At 43.1% G+C, this 23,298-nt stretch overlaps 1 protein-coding gene across 1 annotated transcript; it reads left to right on the top strand.

Annotated features, from left to right (window-relative positions):
- The first annotated feature begins 2 nt into the window (after nt 1–2).
- On the top strand, nt 3–23,223 carry LOC310636460 (lung adenoma susceptibility protein 2). The gene is made up of 8 exons (XM_083356315.1): nt 3–72; nt 3,259–3,590; nt 4,689–5,408; nt 6,026–6,173; nt 11,828–11,933; nt 13,208–13,339; nt 20,947–21,017; nt 22,992–23,223. Exons 2-8 carry the CDS (start codon nt 3,308–3,310, stop codon nt 23,074–23,076), a joined length of 1,545 nt encoding a protein of 514 aa, XP_083212441.1. The 5' UTR covers nt 3–72; nt 3,259–3,307; the 3' UTR covers nt 23,077–23,223.
- The last annotated feature ends 75 nt before the right edge of the window (nt 23,224–23,298 follow it).

Here is a 23,298-nt window from a genome sequence, read left to right as displayed (position 1 = left end):
GGCATAGGTGGGAGGTGATGCGTTTTCAAAATCGGCGGGCGGGAGTCGGAGGAAATTCCGCCGGGGATGCAGGTGAGGTCAAGGGGGAAGAGTCGTTGTATTTTTATTTTTATTTTAACACGGCCGGAGGATCCCTGACAGGATTAGGCTGACCTCTGAAACTGCTAAAAATCACTCTTCATGTGGCTTCTGGATCAAGGAGGAACTATCTGACAGTTAGAACAATTAATCAGTGGAACAACCTGCCTCCAGAAGCTGTGAATGCTCCAACACTGGAAGTTTTTAAGAAGAGACTGGACAGCCATTTGTCCGAAATGATATAGGGTTTCCTGCCTGAGCAAGGGGTTGGACTAGATGACCTCGAAGGTCCCTTCCAACTTTATTATTATTAGTAGTAGTAGTAGCACAGGCACCCCTGCATAGGGTTAAGGTTTTAGGTTATTTTGACGTAAACGTAACTAAATTTATTTATTTATTTATTTATTTATTTATTTATTTATTTATTTATTTATTTATTTTATTTTATTTTATTTTAATTCCATTTATATCCCGCCCTTCTCCGAAGACTCAGGGCGGCTTACAAGCTTAGCAGTAGCCTTCATTCTATGTATATGCCTGCTTATTAGGGCTTTCACACACACACCCCAAGCGGCATTATTACAAAGTCAGTTTATTGCCCCCAACAATCTGGGTCCTCATTTTACCTACCTCGGAAGGATGGAAGGCTGAGTCAACCTTGAGCCTGGTGGGACTCGAACCTGCACTAATTGCAGGCAGCTGGTGTTACTTAAGGAGGCATCAGCCCACTGCTCCACCAAGGCTGATGCCTCCTTAATTGATGGTTTAGGCATGGAGTTAATCTTAGGATTAACTTAGGAGAGGGACGCGGTGGTTCAGTGGGTTAGGACGCTGAGCTTGTCGATCAGACGATCGGCAGTTTGGCGGGTCGAATCCCGAGTGCCGCGTAACAGAGTGAGCGCCTGTTACTCGTCCCAGCTTCTGCCAACCTAGCAGTTCGAAAGCACGTAAAAATGCAAGTAGAAAAATAGGGACCACTCCGGTGGGAAGGTAACAGCGTTCCGTGCGCCTTTGGTGTCTAGTCATGCCGGCCACATGACCACGGAGACGTCCTTGGACAAGCACTGGCTCTTCGGCTTTGAAACAGAGATGAGCACCGGTCTCTAGAGTTGGAAACGACTAGCACACGTGTGCGGGGGAACCTTTTGACCTAATCTTAGGAGCATGTAAGAAACATATAATTGACTATGAATAGTCATCTCAAGGGTTCTTGTTCAGGATTTGATTCAGCAGTTGAATTTGATGGATCTACAGACCTGCATAATATTGGACTGTTGTGAGATTCACTTACAATTGCAAAAGATAGCTTTGCTTGGAAAAACTGACATCCTGCCACTATATCTCTAACACCATCAAACATCAACATCTGGGAAGGACTTGATAGGTGGAAGAAAATGCCAAATTAAGTCCAAACATGTGGCTGACTGTATTATGAACCATATGAATAGAATAGAATAATTTTATTGTCACTTTTAAATGTACACTAATCGGCATACATTAAAATGAAATTTTGTTGCTTATAGCTCTCAAAGGATCACCACCTCCAATATACACTACATAAATATGACAAAAGAAAAAAGAAAAAAATTGCATACACCTACATATATTCTATGACACGGAAACAACACAATCTATTTCAAATCTATACATGTACATGCAAGAAAAATGAATCTTGGGAGTTTACCAGACAGATGGCATAGGGAACAAAGTTGTTACAGAATCTGGTAGTCCATAATATTTTTGTTTTAGTAAGCGCCATGGATGCATTCTGAAAACAACTGTAGCACCACTTGAACACTACTGGCATTAAAAACGGTACCTTTCACATTATCAAACAGCATCTGCCTATCCAAGGTCCTGGAAAGGAATTATCGCTGGATAAAAATACCAAATGCGGTCTAAATGTCGGCTGGTGGCCCCCAGGGGGAGGGCATTCTCAGTGGGTGCGCCAGCCCTCTGGAACTGCTTGCCAACCGAAATCCGGATGGCCCCCAACCTCCGCACCTTCCGACGCGACTTAAAAACTTACCTGTTCCAGCAGTCCGGCCTGGCCTGATAGCTCTAATTGGGGTCCCAGTTTGTTTTTACTATTGTTTTTCACTATTGTTCAATCTGTATACCTACCTTACTCTGTACACCGCCCCGAGTCCCTCGGGAGAAGGGCGGTTTATAAAAACAAACAAATAAATAAATAAATAAATAAATAAATAATTATGCGACCAACCATAATAATATTTTTAATTATCAATTTAATTCATTAAACCTATTGTAATTAATAATTTGGATTATTATTAATTGAGTTAATTAAAATAATTTAAAATAGGACCAAAAAAGCAAACAAAGATGGTACCAATAATAAAAGATGCCTTGGGTGCAATCTCAAAATATTTGGAGCACCACTTCAACATCATCTGCATTCACAGAATCCCCATCAGTCAATTGCAAGAGGCAGCTTTACTTGGAACAGCTTACATCCTGTGATAATATCTTTAACACCATCAAACAACTATCTCAGGTCTTGGGGAAGAACTCAGGTGGATAAACATGTCTATCTGGCTGATTGCTCAATGAACAATAATAAGAGATTACTGGGTTGAGGTGTTAATTATAGCTCCTTTATGAAATAAATCACAATTGACTAGGTTCACTCAATATAGTAAACCATATATTATATTTTGCAAGCCATATTGCTTGGATAAATACAAAATGCTAAACTAGCAAACTTTCCATACAGCCAACAGTGAATTGATGCAAATTGTTCTTCCTCTGCTTCATTCACTATATATTCCTCTTCTTGTAAAATGTTGAGTATAAAATCAGATTTTTTTAAAAAAAATCTGTAATCTATCATAGTTCTCACAAGCCAGTGAGCAGCATGGGACAAAATAGGTGTATCTAACTACAGTTTAATTTCTAATTCAGGATTGTGATTTAATTTGACAAGAAAATACTTTTTGCTGTCCAATTTAGCAAAAATATTTTGGTTTTCTGTCATTAACTGTACAGGAAATCTACAGCACTATAAAACTACAATCAATATAAACTATAAATGAAATAATTTAAACAAAATACCTTCTCTTTGGGGGGGAGTGTTAAATGTGATAATGATGGCAGATTTGAAAATATATTATTGTGTCTCAGAGTGACTCTCAAAATCTGTATTTTCTTGCTTAATGACAGTTCTTGAAAGCTTCAGGAGAAGTTGCAGAAGGCCCCTGAATGAAAAGTAATGTCCTGCTTGGTTAAGAAAAGTAATATCTGTTCTCCAGAAACAACTGTGTCATCTCTTCTAGCAAGTGGTAACTTTCAGAGTGGCCGTGTCTCCTTGAGTCACAGTTCAGTCCACTACAAGGACAAACTCTATAGTTCTGCCTCTCAAGCTTTAGAGGCCTATATTAAAGATTTCAATCTCAGTCTTTCATCCCCTGACGTCAGACCTGGAAAAATTGAAATTCTTCCATGGGCTCCCGAAAACTTCAGTTCCTCAAAAGATGATTTTGAGCCCAAATGTGGTACGTGTGTTTTCCTTTTCAATAAAGTATGTGGGGAGGAATCTTTACCTGTATTAGAGGTCACTTTGAAAATAGCATCCAAATGTCAAGCTAACATAGTTCTTATTTATTCATTTATTTATTACATTTATTTATTAATTTTTTATGTTACCCATCTCCCTATATCCAACTCAGACAATTTCTTATGTTCTTTAAATAATTTTGGTGTTATTTGTATTTCCCTTTGTTATATATATTTGTGTGTTTTTTAATATGAGTTGGTTATACAGTTCATAGAGAATATAAGTGAAAGCTAAGCCATGTAGTTGATGACTTCCTCTTCCTTCGCCTCCTCCTCTTCATCTTCTTCACTGGCTTGAGTTTGTAAAAGTATCTAATGTTATTTGGATTCTTTATTTTGTAGTGCATTTGTGTTTTTTAATATGGGTTGGTGATACGTTCTGTGGAAATTATAACTAAAAGCTATCCCATGTAGTTGATATAATAAGGATCAATTCATATTCTTATTGTTAGCAATTATTATTATTACATTCATATATTGCCTGTGTTTTGTAGACATGAAAGCAATGTACATTATGTCTCAGCTTCTTTTTTCGCAAGAAACAACCCCATGAGAGTGGTTGGGCTAAGAATGAACCACTGTCTCAAAATCATCTAACCAGTAATATAACTTGAAATCTTGGACACTCATTTGTGGTATTATTTTGTCTTTGCACATTTATGTTACTGTATGTTACTTATGTGATGAAACAGTGAAAATTGTGTATTTGCATTCAGGTAGGAAAGGTAGAAATATTTGACAAAAAGTGTATGCCTTTCAAGAAAATGTAGGGCTTCAGTTATCAGCGAATCTCCCAAGATTTCAGCATTGTCATATGAAATTATAATTTGAAATAACTAAAATCTTCAAATTTTCAGACTTTAAAGAGTGTGGTGCCCAGACCGTCTTTTAATCTCTAGAAATGAGTCTCAATATTAGAAGGGATGGCATAGAAAGTTCTGTTGCCTGGCTGACAAGAAGGATTACAAGTAACGTTTGAAATATTTCCTTTCTTGGAACCTGTAGTTTAAGTCAAATTATGTCTCTTCTTGTTTTAGAAAATGTCAAGCAGCATACACGTCTGAGAAAAAAAACTGTTTATGAGCCAGATATAGTCAGTCTGACTACAGATGATCTTTTAGCATTTCCTGCAGATGGCTCCCTCTCATTCAAGATTTCTAGGTCATTAGCTCAGAGAGGTAATGTGAACAGGCGGTCATGGAGAACATCTGCCTCTTGTTCTCATCACTGGACTCCATCGTTCAATGATAAAGAAAAAGAAGATTATTTGAAAAATTCCTTGCTTCCCTCCTCATACCGTGAAGCTAGCAGAAAAAAGGGTATACAACATACATTTCACAGACATGATTCTGTGTTAGCTGGTAGAGACCAGCTTGCCAACCGAGAGACTGCGTTTCTTAAGAATTATCCAAGATGGCTGACAAGCCATAAAACTGAGTTGAGCATTTCAGACTTAAGTAGTATTCCTGAATCCAAATATCCCATCTGGCTGAAGAATCATAATCTCCTATTGGATTCAAGTAATGAAAATTCTACACAGACCTCACATCTGGAAAGTGAGCATCTGTCTTTGCAAAATAATGAGGAGCTGATGGAGTTTCAAAATCTTAATAGATTAAGCTCCCCCAAGTGCTCAAGACATAATGATGTGGGGAGCCTGAAGCACAAGTGTGATACTCAAACAAATTGCCAAAAAGACTGTCCAAGTGCCTGTTTTCTACCACAGGGCTTAAGAGAGCAAAAGGATCTGCTTATAGGTAACGTACAATAGCATTTATTTTGATGTCTGATTTTGTCAACTTTTGGGAATATGGCATAATAGCGATTGGGTTTAGATACTGTGAAGAAGCATGGTTTATTTAGCAGTAGTTCAATAAGTAGTTCACCACCCTGAGTCCTTCGGGAGAAGGGCAGTATATAAATCAAATAAATATAAATATAATATAAATAAAGTGCAATTGTCAATTTCAACTCCCAGAATTCTTCTTGGGTTGGGCCTGGTTAGGGATTTCTGGGAATTGAAATCCACCGGTCTTAAAATTGCCAAGGCTGAGTATAGCAATAGCACTTATGTACTGCCCCACACTGCTTTACAGCATGCTCTGGATAGTTTACAATGTCAGCATATTGCCCCCAACAATCTGGGTCCTCATTTTAGCGATCTCACAAGGATGGAAGGCTAAGTCAACATTGAGCCCCATCAGGATCAAACTCCAGGTTTGGGCAGAATTAGCCTGAAATACCGTATTCTAAGCACTGTTCCCCGAGTGCTCCTAAACCTGCTTTAGACACTCGTATTTATTTGAAATAATATGCAATATGTATCAGCCATGACATGTAACATTTTTAATTGTGACATTTATAATTATTTTAGATGACACAGAGAAACTAATTCAGGAAGCAAGGAGGGCACTGGAACCTTTGGCTGAGGAATCAACTAGTCTCCTGAAAAATGATGGCAGTCCTTGTACAGTGGATATACTAGAAGCAGAAAGATTGTGGGACAATGGTCCCATTGGTTTGTGAGTATATGAGAATCCCATTAAGTTTTTTATGGATACACAGAGTGGAACTCTTCAGCAATAGCCTGACTAATACCAGCTTCTTCAACCTATTTGAATGTCATAAAATGATGGTGTTTGTACAAGCAATCTAAGACGACCACTGCTAGATCCTCTTGTCGTAATGGTGAAGCCAGATTCTTCATGAGTTTGTCCACTCCCCCTTTGAAAGTCACCTCTTTCACAAGTTTTTTTTTTAAAAATCCCATTTATATCCCGCCCTTCTCCGAAGACTCAGGGCGGCTTACAATCTAAAGCACAAATCAATGTGCTTAGCAATAGCCTTCATTCTATGTATATGCCTTCTTATTAGGGCTTTCCCCCCCCCCCCAAGCGGCATTTTTACAAAGTCAGCTTATTGCCCCCAACAATCTGGGTCCTCATTTTACCTACCTCGGAAGGATGGAAGGCTGAGTCAACCTTGAGCCTGGTGGGACTCGAACCTGCACTAATTGCAGGCAGCTGGTGTTACTTAAGGAGGCATTAGCCCACTGCTCCACCAAGGCTCTTGTATTTGTAGCTTAACCATATGCTGTATCTTTCCTGACTCCTCAACCATTTAGCTCCATTAGTTGTCTCCAGATCATTGTATTAAGAAAAGAACAAAGAGTTCCAGATTCACTTCTTAGTAGCTTGAGAAGCTACCTAAATGCAAGTGGCGTCCACAGAACCCTTCACTGCTATTATAACCAACCAGTCCCCGTTACCCACACACTTAACGTTGGCTCAATATTTCCCAAGGGACCGATAATTTCCTTGGAAGATTTCTGTCCATGTTCTCTATGTCAGGAGCCAAGCCTGCTTATGTGTTCATAAACTGGGTTATTCCTTTTGTGCTTATTACATTCTCAGGATTTCTGTTACAGGACCTGTACAGTGCTTTTCGAAGGTCAAGGGTAACATGAGTAATGGCCAGGAATTGCGTCAAACCTCTGGGCAGGGCTGTGTTTGAGAAAGACTTCTGTGACATTTCTTTGAAAACGTGATTTGTTTACTTTAGGAACCTATACTCTAGTCTCCACATTTAATGCAGTGGGAAAGAGCTGTCAATATTCCAAGTTCAGAGGACAAAAAAAAAAGTTGAGAAATGCAGAGTTACTTTCCCATGCACCCCCACTCCACCCCCAGTTTGTTAGCCATTGACACTGAATAGAGGTAGTCCTTGACTTACCTGAATTCATTTGTTTACCTGTATTCATGTTTACCTTGACTCACCTGTAATCCGTTTGTTTAGTGCAGGGGTAGGCAACCTCGGCTCTTTTATGACTCATGGACTTCAACTCCCAGAATTCCTGAGCCAGCATGGCTGGCTCAGGAATTCTGGGAGTTAAAGTCCATGAGTCATAAAAGAGCCGAGGTTGCCTACCCCTGGTTTAGTGACTATTTGAAGTTACAACAGCACTGAAAAGAGAGGCCTGTGGACTTCAATTCCCAGAATTCCTGAGCCAGCCATGCTGAGGGGAAAGGGAGAGGTTTCCAAGCTGAGCCATGCTGGCTCAGGAATTCTGGGAGCTGAAGTCCACGAGTCATAAAAGAGCCAAGGTTGCCTACCCCTGGTCCTAGTTGAGGGAGCAATACAAGTGGCACCTTCTCTGTGTACTCTATGTCTGTGCAGATCCTTTCAGTATCTTTTAGTGTATATATATATATATACATTTATATATATATAAATTTATGTTGCTAAGTGAGACAGTTGTTAAGCGAGTTTTGCCCCATTTTACGACTTTTCTCACCACAGTTGTTAAGTGAATCGCTGCAGTTGTTATAAGTTAGCAATACAGCTGTGAAGCAAATCGGGCTTCCACATTGACTTCGCTTGTCAGAAAGTCACAAAATGTGATCGCATGATCCCGGGACCCTGTGCTCTGTCCCAGCCTGCTACGTCCTTGTTACTTCACAAGGCAACCCCTAATTTAGCAGTAGACAGGATAAATAAACCCCTTTTATTGAAGTTACAGACCTTATCCACAAACAAAACAGAGCACGATCCAAAACAAGAAATAATTCACTGGTAACATAAACAGACCATCATCTCTTGACACAGAAGTTCTTTGCAAACGGTTGCTTCTAGCAACCAGCCCTACCCACACATTCCCTTTTTGTTACGCAGCCCCCAAGGCGTGGCTTCTCTCTGCTTTCTCCTTCTCCCATGGAGTCGCCCCATTGCCTCCCTCTGATTTACTCGTGTGACCTGTCTACGTTTCCGAGTGTCTCTGAGGTCTTCCAGCTGAGTCTGACTCCGCCTCCCAGCCTAGCTAGCTTTCAGTTTGACCACGAGTGGAGGGGCCAGGCTCTTCCTCACTTGGTAAGTCTGGTAACTCATCAGAGCCTTCCTCCGACTCTGATGGCTCCCCAGGCCCCTCCTCCTCCTCCTCTGATTCCCCGGACTCAGCTGCTGGGTTCAGAGGCTGGCACGGAATCACAACACACTGTCATAAATAGGAGTCAATTGCCAAGCATCTGAATGTAAATCATGTGACCATGGGGATGCTGCAACGGTCCTAAGTCACTTTTTTTCAGTGCCGTTGTAACTTCAAATGGTCACTAGGCAAACTGTTGTAAGTCGAGGACTACCTGTAGTCAGCCAGATTATGGCCAGACTTTGTTATTTATGTGTATCCCACCTTTATTTATTTTTTTCAAATAAGATTAGATTTAGATTTATTAAATTTATATGCCGCCCTTCTCCCCAAGGACTCAGGGCGGCTCACAACAATAAAAAATTAAAAAACATAAAGTACAAAATTTAAAAAAGAACTAAACAATGGATGTAATAAATAAATGACAATTTAACCCAATAAAAGCCAAATTTAAAACCATAGTCAGTCCAAGCCCGCTTGTTGGAACATCCATGTCTTCAGGTCATGGCAGAAGGACCGAAGGTCAGGGGCCGTCCGCAGCTCCGGAGGCAGTTCATTCCAGAGGGTCAGCGCGCCCACAGAGAAGGCTTTCCCCCTGGGGGTCGCCAGCTGGCATTGCCTAGCCGACGGAACCCTGAGGAGGCCGACTCTGTGGGAGCGAACCAGCAACAACACACCTTCCTCCTCCTTATTTTCCCCACAACATAATGAACGCACGCTGTATTCACCAGCCCACCTCAGCTGTTTCCAAAGGAGGCAGAGGAGGAGAGGTCCCGGGGCTTATGGAGTGAAGGAACTGGATGAGGCTGTCGGCAGGCCCAGAGGAAGGGAGTGGGGCTTTTGGAGGAGTCGGTGGCGGCGGCAGCAGCGTGCTCCAGGGGCGAAAAGAAGCAAGGCCCCTTTAAGGAAAAGGTGGAAGAGTCAGGATCAGAAAAAGGAAAGAAGGCGAGGTTGTCCTGCAGGAATACAAGCTAATTTGAGGGCTAATCCACATGGAGCCCCGTTTCCATCTGTCCTGTTTGCCGTAGTTCGCTCCCTAGAGACTAAAATGGACGATCTGAAACTCGAGCTGGCCACGAACAAGGAGTGTATATCGGAGGTGGTGACCCTTTGAGAGCTGTATGCAACGAAATTTCATTTTGATGTATGCCGATCGGTGTACATTCAAAGTGACAATAAAGTTGTTGCTGCTGCTGCTGCTGTTGTTATTATTTAACCAAAGGCAGGGGAGAAAAATATTTTTTACGGCTCTGGAGACCCAGTTTATGAGATCCTCCTTTCCTTGAACTCCACTCCAAAACCTTTCTGCTTCTCCCTAAAACCCACACCACAAATAAGCACTCCCGTTTAGTCAACAAGGTGACAAGTGGCCTGCAGCCATTCGCCCAGCAACAAAGCCAGGGGACAAAATCCACGTCAGTAATTCTTTGTTCATTTTGACATTTGTTTATTTTGTTCCCTCTCCTAGGAAATTCTGCTAAGAATTGAGTTGCATTTTTAAAGTATAATTTTTTTCCCCATAGAGGATAGAGGGACAGACTCTTTACAAGGATTGGAGAGTTGGGAAAATGGCAGCTGAGAATCTGCCTGTGCGGTTTTATGACTTTCTAGCCATTCTGGCCTTCTGCATTTCATTGTCCATCAAGAGGCACCAAAAAACAAGCAATTACAATAGCAAATCAAAGTAGCTAAGGATTAAAGCTTTAGTTACTAGAACTATCTCTTGATTCTTGAGTCCTTCTGATAGGGTGGGACCATCTGGTCCATCATCAATGACCAGAATGGTACTTCATGGTTAGTCTAATACCATTCTTAGTGTTGAAGGATGGAACTGACAGGAAATGGGTATGGTACAGCAGGAAGGCAAATTCACCTATTTTCTAATGAACTTAAGATGATTTGCCTCTTCCCCACATTTCAAATGCCTCTTACTATTGCGTTTGGGAGTAGAACTGTTAATGTAGCTGCTCCCCCCGAGGGCGGAAGTTGCAATGACATATCTTGCTGGTTGTGTATATGAATGCAATGCATTCCCTGACCCACTAGCTGATGATGGACATCTGGCCTCAGGCTTGGAGAATTGCTGAGTTTTGGATGCCTAGGGGTTTGCCTGCCCTTCCAGACTGCTGCTCAATTGCCTTATGGGGGAGGGCCTTCTCTGTGGGCGCGCCGGATTTATGGATCCATCTTCCGGTTGAGCTCCGGATGGCACCCGACCTTCGCTCCATCCGGCGTGATCTAAAGACCTACCTGTTCGAACAAGCCGGCCTGGCCTGATGGGTGATAGGTTTGGGTTTTATTGCTTTTAATGTATTTTAACTTATTGTTATAGTTTTTGGGCATCTTGTTTAATCTCTTTTAATTTTTGTATTCTTGTCTTTTAACATGTATTGCCCTGTTCACCGCCCTGAGTCCTTCGGGAGAAGGGCGGTATACAAATATAATAAATAATAATAATAATAATAATAATAATAATAATAATAATAATAATAATAATAATAATAATAATAATAATAATAATAATAATCATCTTCCTGGTTTTCTTGCTCTGTTGGGGACAAATAACCCTTCATCCCTCTGGCCCTCAATGTTACATCTCTGGTATTAATAACCTGCAGGCATTTAACTGGTGCCAGGTTCATTTTATCAGATGGGTAGGTCTGGAAGAAATTGGGAAGCTCAGTCTCTTGGACTCAGTGGAATTGTACAGTGACCTTGGTCACAAAAAGGATCCAGCTGTAGCATCGCCTTGTTTTGATGGAATTTGCATGGGTGCCTTCATACCAAGAAAGCCTCTAGTTGTCCAAGGGTCCTAGTTGAGATTAAAGCTACCAAAAAGGCTGTCTTGCAGGTGAGGGTGTTAATGAGGATCTATCTGATCAGTTCGAAAGGAACAGTAGCTAGAGCTCTCAAAGCCAATAACAATGAACAGCTAAAAATTGAAAGGAAAAACAGAATGATTAGAATTTATGAATATATTTATGCATTGGGCTATTCTTGGATTGTAAAGATTTTTTTTTCCAGTTACTGTACAGCAGACATGTCAAACCTGCGACCTCACGTGAGATCGCGCAACGTATCGTGACAGTTTTGCCATTGCCGGCAATGGGGTGGGCGTGGTTTCCGCGTGATGCATCCGGCCTGCGGGCCAGCAGTTTGACACCCCTGCTGTACAGTGTATAAACATAATGCAGAAACTTTTTTAAAAAAGTGCTTCTTACTTGAGCTTCCTAACTTCTACATTTCTATCCACAGAAAATCTCCGGTACCTATATCCTGTATGGAGGAGAATTCTCCACCAAACCCCAGGGCCAGCATGGTCAATAACTTTTTAGAAGACTGTTTGCAGAATGGTCAACAGGTAAATAAAAGTTGAAGTGATGAACATTAATATTAAGCTTGCATTAGTTAAAGCAGGGCTTTCCAAGGAGTTTGCACAATTGTCAGTACCAGCTAGGTATGTGGGTGAATGCTCTGAATTTCACTGAGGCAACAATAAAGCCAGGCATGCTGACATGAGAATTAGATATACATACATACCTATTACCCTGTTTTCTTTCAAGCTAAGAAGTGTTAATGCAGAGTGCAGAAAGAAAGTAAATAGTAAGTAAAATCAATTAAAGGCAAAATAATACAAATAAAGGAAATTTAAATCTGGATTTCCTCAACTTCTGCATAATTTTCTTCCCTTCCTCATTTTTACTTTGTCCATACACCTATCCTTTTTGTTGTTGTTGTTGTTGTTCTTTAATCATCTCATCTCCCTTGGAACTGTCATCAACTCATCCAGTCACAACTTTTCAGTCTATCCTTCCTTCCTTCATACATACATGTTTGCATTTCTTTCATTCTTTCTGTATAACCAAATAAATTCAAAATACTTATTTCATACTGGTCATTCACTCTGGCATTCAGTTCGTATTCATTCATCGTGCGTTCTTTCCTGACCATGCTGTTAGCCACACAATTCTTAAATATCTCATTACCACCGTAGACAGCTTGCTTTTTAGGTTTTGCTGACATAACCAACTCTTGCTTCCATATAACAATAGGAGAAACAAGCTCTTACACTAAGACATTTTCCCACTTATTGCAACAAACATTAAATCCTCATAACAGACAGAACACCATCCATTATCTTCCTATCAGCATTTGCACATCTTAAAATGTCTCTTCATTTTTTTCATCTTTACTAAATATTTTGTAAAAATATACAGGTTAATCTGTTTGTTCCAATTGTTTACCATTAGCATATAACTTGCAATCATTTGTGCTGTTTCCCTCAACTTCCCTCTACCTTGTAATTCCAGAAAAGCTCATATTCTGGAGGGAATCATGGTACCATACTTCCGTTTCAAGTGCCAATGTTGTCCAAATGCCCAGGGCTCAAAGAGAATGTTTTGCTTAGACATCTTAACTTCTAGGCTTCAAATATCTGATTGAGTATAATATTTCTATCTTAGGACAGAGCAAAGGCTAAAGAAGAGATTTCCTACAGAATGTTCTTTATAGGTAATAGGAAGCAAACCTAAGGGGAAAATTCACTTTGATATCACAGTCCAAAACTCTCATTTGGGAAAGATAACTTTTTCAGGTTTTCTTTGATAGGCAGAGTCTTTCTTTCTTTGATTCCAGGAGAAAACATTTTCGGGTGGAAATCATCATGGTCCTGTAGAAGCTTTGAAACTGATGCTGTTTAACCTTCAAGCAGTTCAGCACGGCTTTCACAAAAACAAATCTGACGGACCAAACGAAGAGCCCCCAAAAGTAAGCAGCTCTGTGTAAAATGAGATTCTCCGTGGTGTTTAATTATTGTATGCTTATCTGCATCTGGCTCTGCGCTGTTAGCTCCTAACTGCAGGTCTGAGTTCCTAGATTTGTTCTCGAGTGGTGAGGCTTTGACATTTTCTCCCAAAGGTGACAAACAGATCAATGGATGGATGTGTCCAAGGACCCATGCAGGAAACATATCCATGTGTGCTTTTGTGCAGTACAGTTCTGTGGAGAAAAAAAATCACTTTCTTTTAGCTTCTCTGAATATTTTGCATATCTTTGCCAGTGAGTGTTTTCAGTCTCCTGTGAGTCCTACTGATAAATTATTGGAATCAGAGTGCAATAGTTACCTTATAGTTTGGTGCTTTTTTTTTCATTCTATCACCCTACAGCTCTGCCTTTTAGAAAATAAAAGCACAGGTCCATTTTGAGACAATAACAGTATCATATTGCACTCCTACCCACCCCCACACATAAAAGAATGACAGAAAGGGGAAAGGAAAGAAGGCAGAAGATGCAACTAGATCAAACAAAGAGCAAGCAAGTATGCTAATGCAATACATGGTAGGCAAAGGATAGGTGGAAAAATGTATAGGACCCAAGAGGGAGATCAAAATAAGGATCATGGGAAGGCCTTTTTTGGGTGGTGGAAACATCTGAAACCAGCTGGAAAACATGAGATACAGAGCCCCAAGTGAGGCTATGCCAGGAGATTCCTTATCCATTTTCCTCATCCTTTTCCTCCTCATGGAAGAACCAAAGAGGAGGTCTACAGGTTGACAAGTGTCAGGGGGAAAAAGCAGGAGTCTGGGCAGAGCACACGTAGGTAGCATGACCACGTAGGGTAGGGATGTCAAACTCGCCACGTCACATGATGTGTTGCGATGTATCGTGACGTTTTCCCCATTGCTGGGGTGGGTGTGGTTTCGGCATGACGCATCCGGCCCATGGGCTGGCAGTTTGACCCCTCCTGATGTAGGGGATGAGCTACAGCCATCTTTTTTCCCCAAATAGGCAACCTGTCTCAAGCTGCTTTCAGCCTTAAGGACCCTAGTTAGGCCAGGAAGCACTAACAATGATGACCTTCCATTTCAAACCCAGAAAACTGGATGGGCCAGCAGTCCTTGGGTATGAAAGGAGGGGGCAGGCAATCACAACTTGTCCCTCATCCTCCTCTAAGCTCCAGGATATATAAAGGTCTCCCTGTCTTCATGGGGCAGCATCTGTGAGTAATATTCCATCAGAGTTAAGGCAAATCTTGGCAAAGTGGCTTGTCTTCAGGATTCCTCCTCACAGTTCGGAAGGAACCAGATAATAAAAATGGAGAAATCATGTGGTAGGTACAACACGCATAGGGGAAAGGACCTCAGGAGATGAGAAAAGATGCTACAAGGGGACATCTCACCCCATTTTCTTAGCCTCCCGAGTTCTGACTGTCTCACTGTTTAAGACAATGGTTAAACTCATCTCTGTTCTCAAACTTTTAATTGTTAATGATACGAATGCTCGACTGAATGTTCATTTTATACGTACTCATCGACTTCTGTTTTATTATCGTAAGCTACCTTGAGAATAGAAATAAACAGAAATGCAGGGAGGCACCGAAGAATCAAAACAAAGAAAAATAACATACATGTTTGATCAGTTTGCTTAATGAGATAATTACGGCCATTGAACAATTAGATATGATTTGAGCCAACCCTGCCCTGTAATCAAAACAAACTTCAACTCTTTTCTCACATCTCTGTAAAGTTCTCACTATAATTAAAGAGGCAGGTCATGCCTGGCTCACAGACAATTACAAACACCTGAACACCTCAGTTTAACAACAACAACAATAAAAACTCCAAGGCCTGTTATACAGAAAAAAGTTAGAGAAATGGAACTTGTAGGGTTCTGTGGGTATTATTTATTTATTTATTTTATTGGATTTGTATACAGCCCTATTCCCATAGGACTCAGGGCGGTTTACAGGGCAGTTAAAACCATGAATACAAAAAATAAAAACAAAACAAATTAAATTCAAGCCCCAAGAGTAAATCTAAAACCCAGTTAAGTTAACAACCCCACAGTCTGGACCAAATAGATCGAAGAGCCAAGTTTTCAGGTCCCGGCGAAATGAGCGAAGGTCGGGGGCAGTCCTAAGTTCTGTGGGTAGTTCGTTCCATAGGGCAGGCGCACCCACAGAGAACGCCCTTCCCCTTGGAATAACCCGCCGGCATTCATTAACCGGCGGTACCCTGAGAAGGCCATCCCTGTGGGGGCGCACAGGACGATGGGAAGATGATGCCGGCAGCAGGTGTTCCCTTAGATATTCCGGACCCATTTAGGGCTTTATAGGTCATTACCAGAACCTTGAATCTCACCCGGAGGGCAACCGGAAGCCCATGCAGCTCACGGAGAAGAGGTGTTACATGGGAGTATCGGGAAGCTCCCATCAAAACCCGCGCGGCTGAATTCTGCACCAGTTGAAGTCTTCGGGTGGTCCTCAAGGGCAGCCCCATGTAGAGAGCATTGCAGTAGTCTAACCGGGAGGTCACGAGCGCATGAGTGACTGTACGTAGAGCATCTCGGTCCAGATAGGGACGCAACTGGCGCACCAGGCGAATCTGGGCAAAAGCCCCCCTGGTCACAGCTCCTATATGATCTTCCAAACTGAGCCGTGAATCCAGGAGGACTCCCAAGTTGCGAGCCCTATCAACGGGGGGTAATACCTCATCCCCTATTTTTAATGATGGAGAAGGCTGTTATGCCAGTTATGCCAGTTATGTGGGTGTTATGCCAGAAGGAAACCAAACCCTACATTCCCCAATACAAGTAGTCCTCGACTTACAACCATAGGTAAAGGTAAAGGTTCCCCCGCACATGCGTGCTAGTCGTTTCCGACTCTAGGGGCCGGTGCTCATCTCCGTTTCATAGCCGAAGAGCCAGCGCTTGTCCGAGGACGTCTCCGTGGTCACGTGGCCGGCATGACTAGACGCCAAAGGCGCACGGAACGCTGTTACCTTCCCACCGTAGTGGTCCCTATTTTTCTACTTGCATTTTTACATGCTTTCGAACTGCTAGGTGGGCAGAAGCTGGGACGAGTAACAGGCGCTCACTCTGCTATGCGGCACTCGGGATTCAACCCGTCAAACTGCTGACCTTCCGATCGACAAGTTCAGCGTCCTAACCCACTGAGCCACCGCGTCCCTTTACAACCATAACTGACCCCCAAATTTGGTGGCTAAGCAAGACAATTGTTAAATGAGTTTTGCCCCATTTTATGATCTTACTTGCTACATTTGTTAAGTGAATCACTGCAGTTGTTAAGTTAGTAGCCCAAATTTTAAGTGAATCTGGATTCCCCATTGACTTTGATATGTCAGAAGGTCGCGAAAGGTGATCATAAGGTGATCACATGGACAATGCAACCATCATAAGTGCATGCCAGTTCCCAAGCATCTGAATTTTGATCACTCGACCATGGGGATGCTGCAATGGTTGTGTGGCAAGCGGTCCTAAGTCACTTTTTTCAGTGTCATTGTAACTTCAAACAGACATTAAACAAATTGTTATAGGTTGAGGCTACCTGTACAGGTAATCTTTGCCTTACGACTGGTCACTTAGTAACTGTTTGAAGTTACAACAGACCTGCCCAATGGCACTTAGCCGAGATCTGAAATTCCAACAGCTGTCCCCAACCTACAAGGTTGCCACAAAGAAGAGGGAGTCAAGCTATTCTCCAAAGCGCCTGAAGGCAGGACAAGAAGCAACAGATGGAAACTAATCAAGGAGAGAAGCAACCTAGAACTAAGGAGAAACTTCCTGACAGTTAGAACAATTCATCAGTGGAACCACCTGCCTCCAGAAGCGGTGAATGCTCCAACACTGGAAGTTTTTAAGAAGAGACTGGACAGCCATTTGCCTGAAATGGTATAGGGTTTCCTTCCTGAGCAGGGGGTTGGACTAGATGACCTCCAAGGTCCCTTCCAACTTCTTCATAATAATAATAATAATAATAATAATAATAATAATAAGAAGAAGAAGAAGAAGAAGAAGAAGTGTATTCTTAAAAAATTTCTAATGTTGGAGCATTCGCTGCTTCTGAAGGCAGGTGGTTCCACTGATGAATTGTTCTAGCTGTCAGGAAATTTCTATTATTATTATTATTATTATTATTATTATTATTATTATTATTATTATTATTATTATTTATTTATTTATTTATTTATTTATTTATTTATTTCTTCAATCACGTGGCTGCATCTCAAGATGCTCAGTAACCCGGACACATTTACCGCCATTTGCAGCATTACAACATTTTTGCCCCAACCCTGTGCATTTATTTCCAGTTTTCAGCAACCCTGGCCTGTAGCAAAACAGTTGATTCACTTAACGACCACTGTGAAACAGGCCAGGTAGGGCTTGCGGGTGACCCACTTTGAGCCCATCAAATGTACAACTGTAATGGGCATGTTCCATTGCGGTCGTAAGTCAACAGACTACCCTTAAGAGTCTCATAACCAGCTGTCAAGCATGGTGGAAGTATTTGCATTCTTTGGGGGTGTTTTCCCCTAGAGCAGGGGTCGGCAACCTAAAAAAGAAAAAGAGCCACTGGGAACCGGTTCCATCACAAATTAAAAAAAGAGGGAGCCGCGTGCGTGTGTCCATGCACGCGCATGCGCAAAAAGGTTTTTTGCGCATGCGCGGACGCACGCGGCTGCCATTTTTTTAAAAAATGAGATGGAAGCGGTTCCCGGTTGCCCGACAGCGACGGCCCGTCTGCAAAGCTGCCGCTTTCGGCAGCTTTGCAGATGGGCCGTGGCAGCTTCCTCAAAGAGCGGCGCCCCTGCCCATTCCGAGAGGTGCGCGCGCACCTCTCCGAACGACCGGAGGTGCGCGCGTACCTCCGCGCGAATGGGCAGCGGTGCCGCTCTTTGAGGAAGCTGCCGCGGCCCGTCTCAGCTTCCTCAAAAAGAGAGGCGCCCCTGCCCATTCCGAGAGGTGCGCGCGCACCTCTCCGAACGACCGGAGTTGCGCGCGCACCTCCCCAAACCTTTGGGGAGGTGCGCGCGTACCTCCGTGCGAAGGGGCAGCGGTGCCGCTCTTTGAGGAAGCTGCCGCGGCCCGTCTCAGCTTCCTCAAAAAGAGAGGCGCCCCTGCCCATTCCGAGAGGTGCGCGCGCACCTCTCCGAACGACCGGAGTTGCGCACGCACCTCCCCAAACCTTTGGGGAGGTGCGCGCGTACCTCCGCGCGAAGGGGCAGCGGCGCCGCTCTTTGAGGAAGCTGCCGCGGCCCGTCTGCTAAGCTGCCGCTTTCGGCAGCTTCACAGACAGGCCGCGGCAGCTTCCTCAAAGAGCGGCACCGCTGCCTCTTCGCGCGGAGGTACGCGCGCACCTCCCCAAAGGTTTGGGGAGGGGTGCGCGCGCAACTCCGGTCGTTCGGAGAGGTGCGCGCGCACCTCTCGGAATGGGCAGGGGCGCCGCTCTTTGAGGAAGCTGCCGCGGCCAGTCTGCTAAGCTGCCGCTTTCGGCAGCTTCACAGACGGGCCGCGGCAGCTTCCTGAAAGAGCGGCACCGCTGCCCCTTTGCGCGGAGGTACGCGCGCACCTCCCCAAAGGTTTGGGGAGGTGCGCGCGCAACTCCGGTCGTTCGGAGAGGTGCGCGCGCACCTCTCGGAATGGGCAGGGGCGCCGCTCTTTGAGGAAGCTGCCGCGGCCCGTCTGCTAAGCTGCCGCTTTCGGCAGCTTCACAGACGGGCCGCGGCAGCTTCCTGAAAGAGCGGCACCGCTGCTCATTCGCGCGGAGGTACGCGCGCACCTCTCCAAAGGTTTGGGGAGGTGCGCGCGCACCTCCGCCCATTCGGGGAGGTGCGCGTGCACCTCTCCAAACGGGCGGTGCCACTCTCCATTTGGAGAGGTGCGCGCGCACCACTGCCCGTTGGAAGAGGTGCGCGCGCACCGGGCGGCTGGGAGCCGCAAGAGACGGCTCAAAGAGCCGCATGCGGCTCCGGAGCCGCAGGTTGCCGACCTGTGCCCTAGAGGACCTGTGCAATAGATCCTCGTTGAAGAAAGCAGGACTTCAGCCTACCAGGCAGTGGTAAAGGGGACCATCAAGCCATCTGGATCACCACTGACCCTGGCTCAGGCAGACAGTGTTCCCCATCACAGAAACACTGTGTTTTCACAGAGAAGTGTTTGTGGCAGGCTTTGAAATGAGCTGTTCATGCTAGAAAACCCTCAGAGGTTACTGAGCTGAAGCAGTTTTCCAGGCAAAATGATGTGAAAAGCTGATCATCAGTTACAGGAAATATTAACAGCTAAAAGATTGGGCAACCGATGATTAAATCTAGGTTAGGTGTTCGCACAGGCATATTGCAGTTTGGGAAGCTTTCTTTACGAAATAATTGAAACAAGCGCCGTCTTTTACTGTTACTTATTTGCTTAGACTTCCTTGTATCTTCTCAACCATCAGGATTTAAATGAATCTTTGATAACATTTAGTGCCAAAGACGCCTTTCAGAAATCCGAAAGGAGGTAAATACTTTTTCGTGGGCTTCCTGGCTCCAAATATTTAAATTTGAGTAAGCTAAACAATGAAGTCATCCTTATTTGTCAATACGTTGGAAACTGAAACAGCCTTTTAAAATTTATTTATTTATTTATTTATTAAATTTTTATACCGCCCTTCTCCCGAAGGACTCAGGGCGGTGTACAGGGCAATAAATATCAAAATATAAATACAAAAGTTAAAAGAAGTTAAAAGAATTAAATAATCATGCCCAATATAATACAATGCTTAAAACTATGTTAAAATTAGATCCAACCCTAAACCCATCAAACCAGGCCATATTGTTCAAATAAATAAGTTTTTAAATCGCGCCGGAAGGAGCGAAGCTCAGGGACCATCCGGAGCTCAACCGGCAAGCGGTTCCATAGGTCTGGCGCGCCCACAGAGAACGCCCTCCCCCTGGGGGCCACCAATCGACATTCTCTGATCGGAGGCACCCTGAGGAGGCCCACTCTGTGGGAGCGCACTGGACGGAGGGAAGTTGATGCCGGCAGCAGGTGCTGCCGTAGGTAATCCGGACCCATGCCATGTAGGGCTTTATAGGTCATTACCAGCACCTTGAATCTCACCCGGAGGGCAACTGGCAGCCAATGCAGCTCGCAGAGCAGAGGTGTAACATGGGAGTATCGGGAGACCCCCAACACCACTTGCGCAGCTGCATTCTGCACCAGTTGAAGCCTCTGAGTGGTACTCAAGGGCAGCCCCATGTAGAGAGCGTTGCAGTAGTCCAAACGAGAGGTCACGAGCGCATGAGTGACTGTACGCAAGGCATCCCGGTCTAGATAGGGCCGCAAACCTGGGCGAAGGCCCCCCTAGTCACAGCTCCTATATGATCTTCTAAGGAGAGCTGTGAATCTAGAAGGACCCCCAAGTTGCGAGCCCGATCTACGGGGAGTAATAGCTCACCCCCCATATTAAGAGATGGAATATTCTGCGTTTCCCGAGATGGATTTTTCCTAGAGGAGATACTAATTTTAAAAATCCCAACGTTGGACTATGCTATTGAGCAGTTTCCTTCTTCTTCTTCTTCTTCTTCTTTGTTTTTTAGGTTTCAAGTAAAGATGAAGGTTTCAAGTTGGACGATTGTGATATGATCCCTGTGGCCCGATCTCTTCAGAGGTAAGAAGTGCTGACATTCAGAGGCTGAGATTCCCAACTGCCTTGGTTGCAGTTGATGCTTGTGGACTTCAACTCCCAGAGTTCCTCAGCCAGGCTGGCTGAGGAATTCTGGGAGTCGAAGTCCACAAGTCTTAAAGTTGCCAAGTTTGAAGACCCCTGACCTGGAGTTTTAGGTTTCATGCCAGTAGCCCAACCTAAGGTGACCTCATGTGCATTATTCCCATTTTCTTTCCTTTTCAACTCTTTTCACCTACAAGAGAAATAGTTTGAATTCTGCCCGTTGAAGCTGGCATTTTCACTGAGAACACCCTGGTTCAGTGACCCCCATGACAATATCTGTGACTACCATGACTCATGAGCCCTCCACTTCCCAGGATAGTGCTGACAATTTCTCAAACCTCAATATAAATTAATTTTAAAAAATCAAAAATAATAGAAGTTTCGCAAGATCAATTAAAAATGAGATGTCACCAGATCACCAAGTATTCATAAGAATACAGTGTTTTTGTTAATACACTGTGGAAAAAAGTCTGAGGTAATGAAGTCTTATGTCCAAAAAGGCTTTGGGCTACAATTAATCCTCAATTTACAACCAGAATTGGGACCAGAATTTCTGTTGCTAAATAAGGCAGTTGTTAAGCTTGAATTACACCTGATTATACAAATCTTTTCTCCACAGTTATTAAGTGAATCCCTGAAGTTGTTAAAGGAATCACATGGTCATTAAGCAAATCCAGCTTTCCCCATTGACTTTGCTTTTCGGAAGCTGGCTGGCAAGGTTACAAATGGTAATCACAGGATGCTGCAACCATTATAAAAATGCCCGTTGCCAAGCATCCCAGTTTTGATCATGTGACCATGGGGATGCTGCAACGGTCTTAACTGCTAGGACCAGTTGTAAGTCAGTTTTTCAGTGTCATTGTAACTTCAGTGCCATTAAACAGTCACTAGATCAGGGGTCTTCAAACTTGGCCCTTTTATGACTCGTGGACTTCAACTCCCAGAATTCCTCAGCCAGGAACTCTGGGAGTTGAAGTCCACAAGTCATAAAAGGGCCAGGTTTGAAGACCCCTGCACTAGATGAATGCTTGTAAGTTGAGGATTACTCGTACTTTGTAATGGATCCTATTAAAATGGCAAGATTTAAAAAATATGACTGGGCTCTCCTAAATTACACAACAAACCAATGAGCAATTATTTATTATGTTATTTTTAAACCTGGGTTGGATGGGGAGGAAGTTGTGAATTTACTCTGTTTGTTAAATCTTAAATTGGATTCTTAGCCCTCCGACGAGGCACTTAAATTTTCCCTTTAGTTATCCAACTGGCCGTGATGGGAAGCAGGTTACTGAACTAAAGCACCCCTGGAAGCAAATTCTTTGATGCTTGATGAAAATTAATCTTTGGGGCCCTTTTTGTTGTAACCTATGGATATGATGATCATTTCATCATCATCATTGGTTCCTTTCACGCAAAGCGCATAGCTCAGCAAGATTCTTCCAGTGAATCCTCTCTGCAGCAGCATACTTGAAAAATATGCATGTGGAGAGAGACTTAAAAAATGCAATTATGGTTTTGTTTTTTTTCATTCCATGGTGTGTCTGAGTAAGAGCAATCATCCTTCAACTTGAACAAAAATGCCCCAAAGCCACGTTAAATGATGCTTTTAGAGATACATAATCTGCATTACGAGAAACATGTAGTAGCAGTGACTTGGACTGTTAGGAGCTGAATCCTTGGAATTCAGTAGTCTGGTTCACACCTAATAATGGGTAACAAAGTTTTGTTTCAGGATCAGCATAATGTATGATACCCACTTTATTGTTTGAACCAGGATTTGATAGATTGCTCAATAAATCATGAATTCCTAGCTTGGCAAATTGTGTGAATACTATCGTCGTGGGATTAGTCTGTCTATTAGCTTTATACTTTTTTATATTTACATTGCAAGCAAAATATTTTTTTTTCTCATAGAGCTTTGCATCATTTATCTCGACTTAAAGGATTGGTTGATGATACAAATGGTAGAGAAGAATCAACAGGATCGCTCAACACATGAAGCGTTGATCATAAATATGTCTACAAAATCAATATAATGTAAAACAACAGTTAAATGCAGGGGCACGTTCTAAGATGCTCATGAACTTCAGAACTCAGTTTTTCCCCCAAATCTTGTATTTCTGTAAATATAAATGTATTAACTAGAGTCTTCAGAAGCATGTTATCTTTTGCAGAACTTTGCCAGAGCCTAAAGAAATGTGTGAATTATAGAAAAGTGTTG

The sequence above is a fragment of the Vipera ursinii genome (assembly GCF_947247035.1).
Source record: "Vipera ursinii genome assembly, chromosome: 2".
In the NCBI taxonomy this organism is placed as follows: Eukaryota; Metazoa; Chordata; class Lepidosauria; order Squamata; family Viperidae; genus Vipera; species Vipera ursinii.
The sequence above is the reverse complement of the archived record's forward strand: the minus strand, read 5'-3'. Positions and strand labels throughout refer to the sequence as shown.

What these genes read in the sequence shown, in the direction of transcription:
- LOC310636460 (XM_083356315.1), top strand. Translation starts at nt 3,308, where the DNA reads ATGTCCTGCTTGGTTAAGAAAAGTAATATCTGTTCTCCAGAAACAACT. An exon ending in GCAAAAGGATCTGCTTATAG is followed by an intron (nt 5,409 to 6,025) that starts GTAACGTACAAT and finishes TAATTATTTTAG; the next exon opens with ATGACACAGAGAAACTAATT. An exon ending in CAAACGAAGAGCCCCCAAAA is followed by an intron (nt 13,340 to 20,946) that starts GTAAGCAGCTCT and finishes TTTGTTTTTTAG; the next exon opens with GTTTCAAGTAAAGATGAAGG.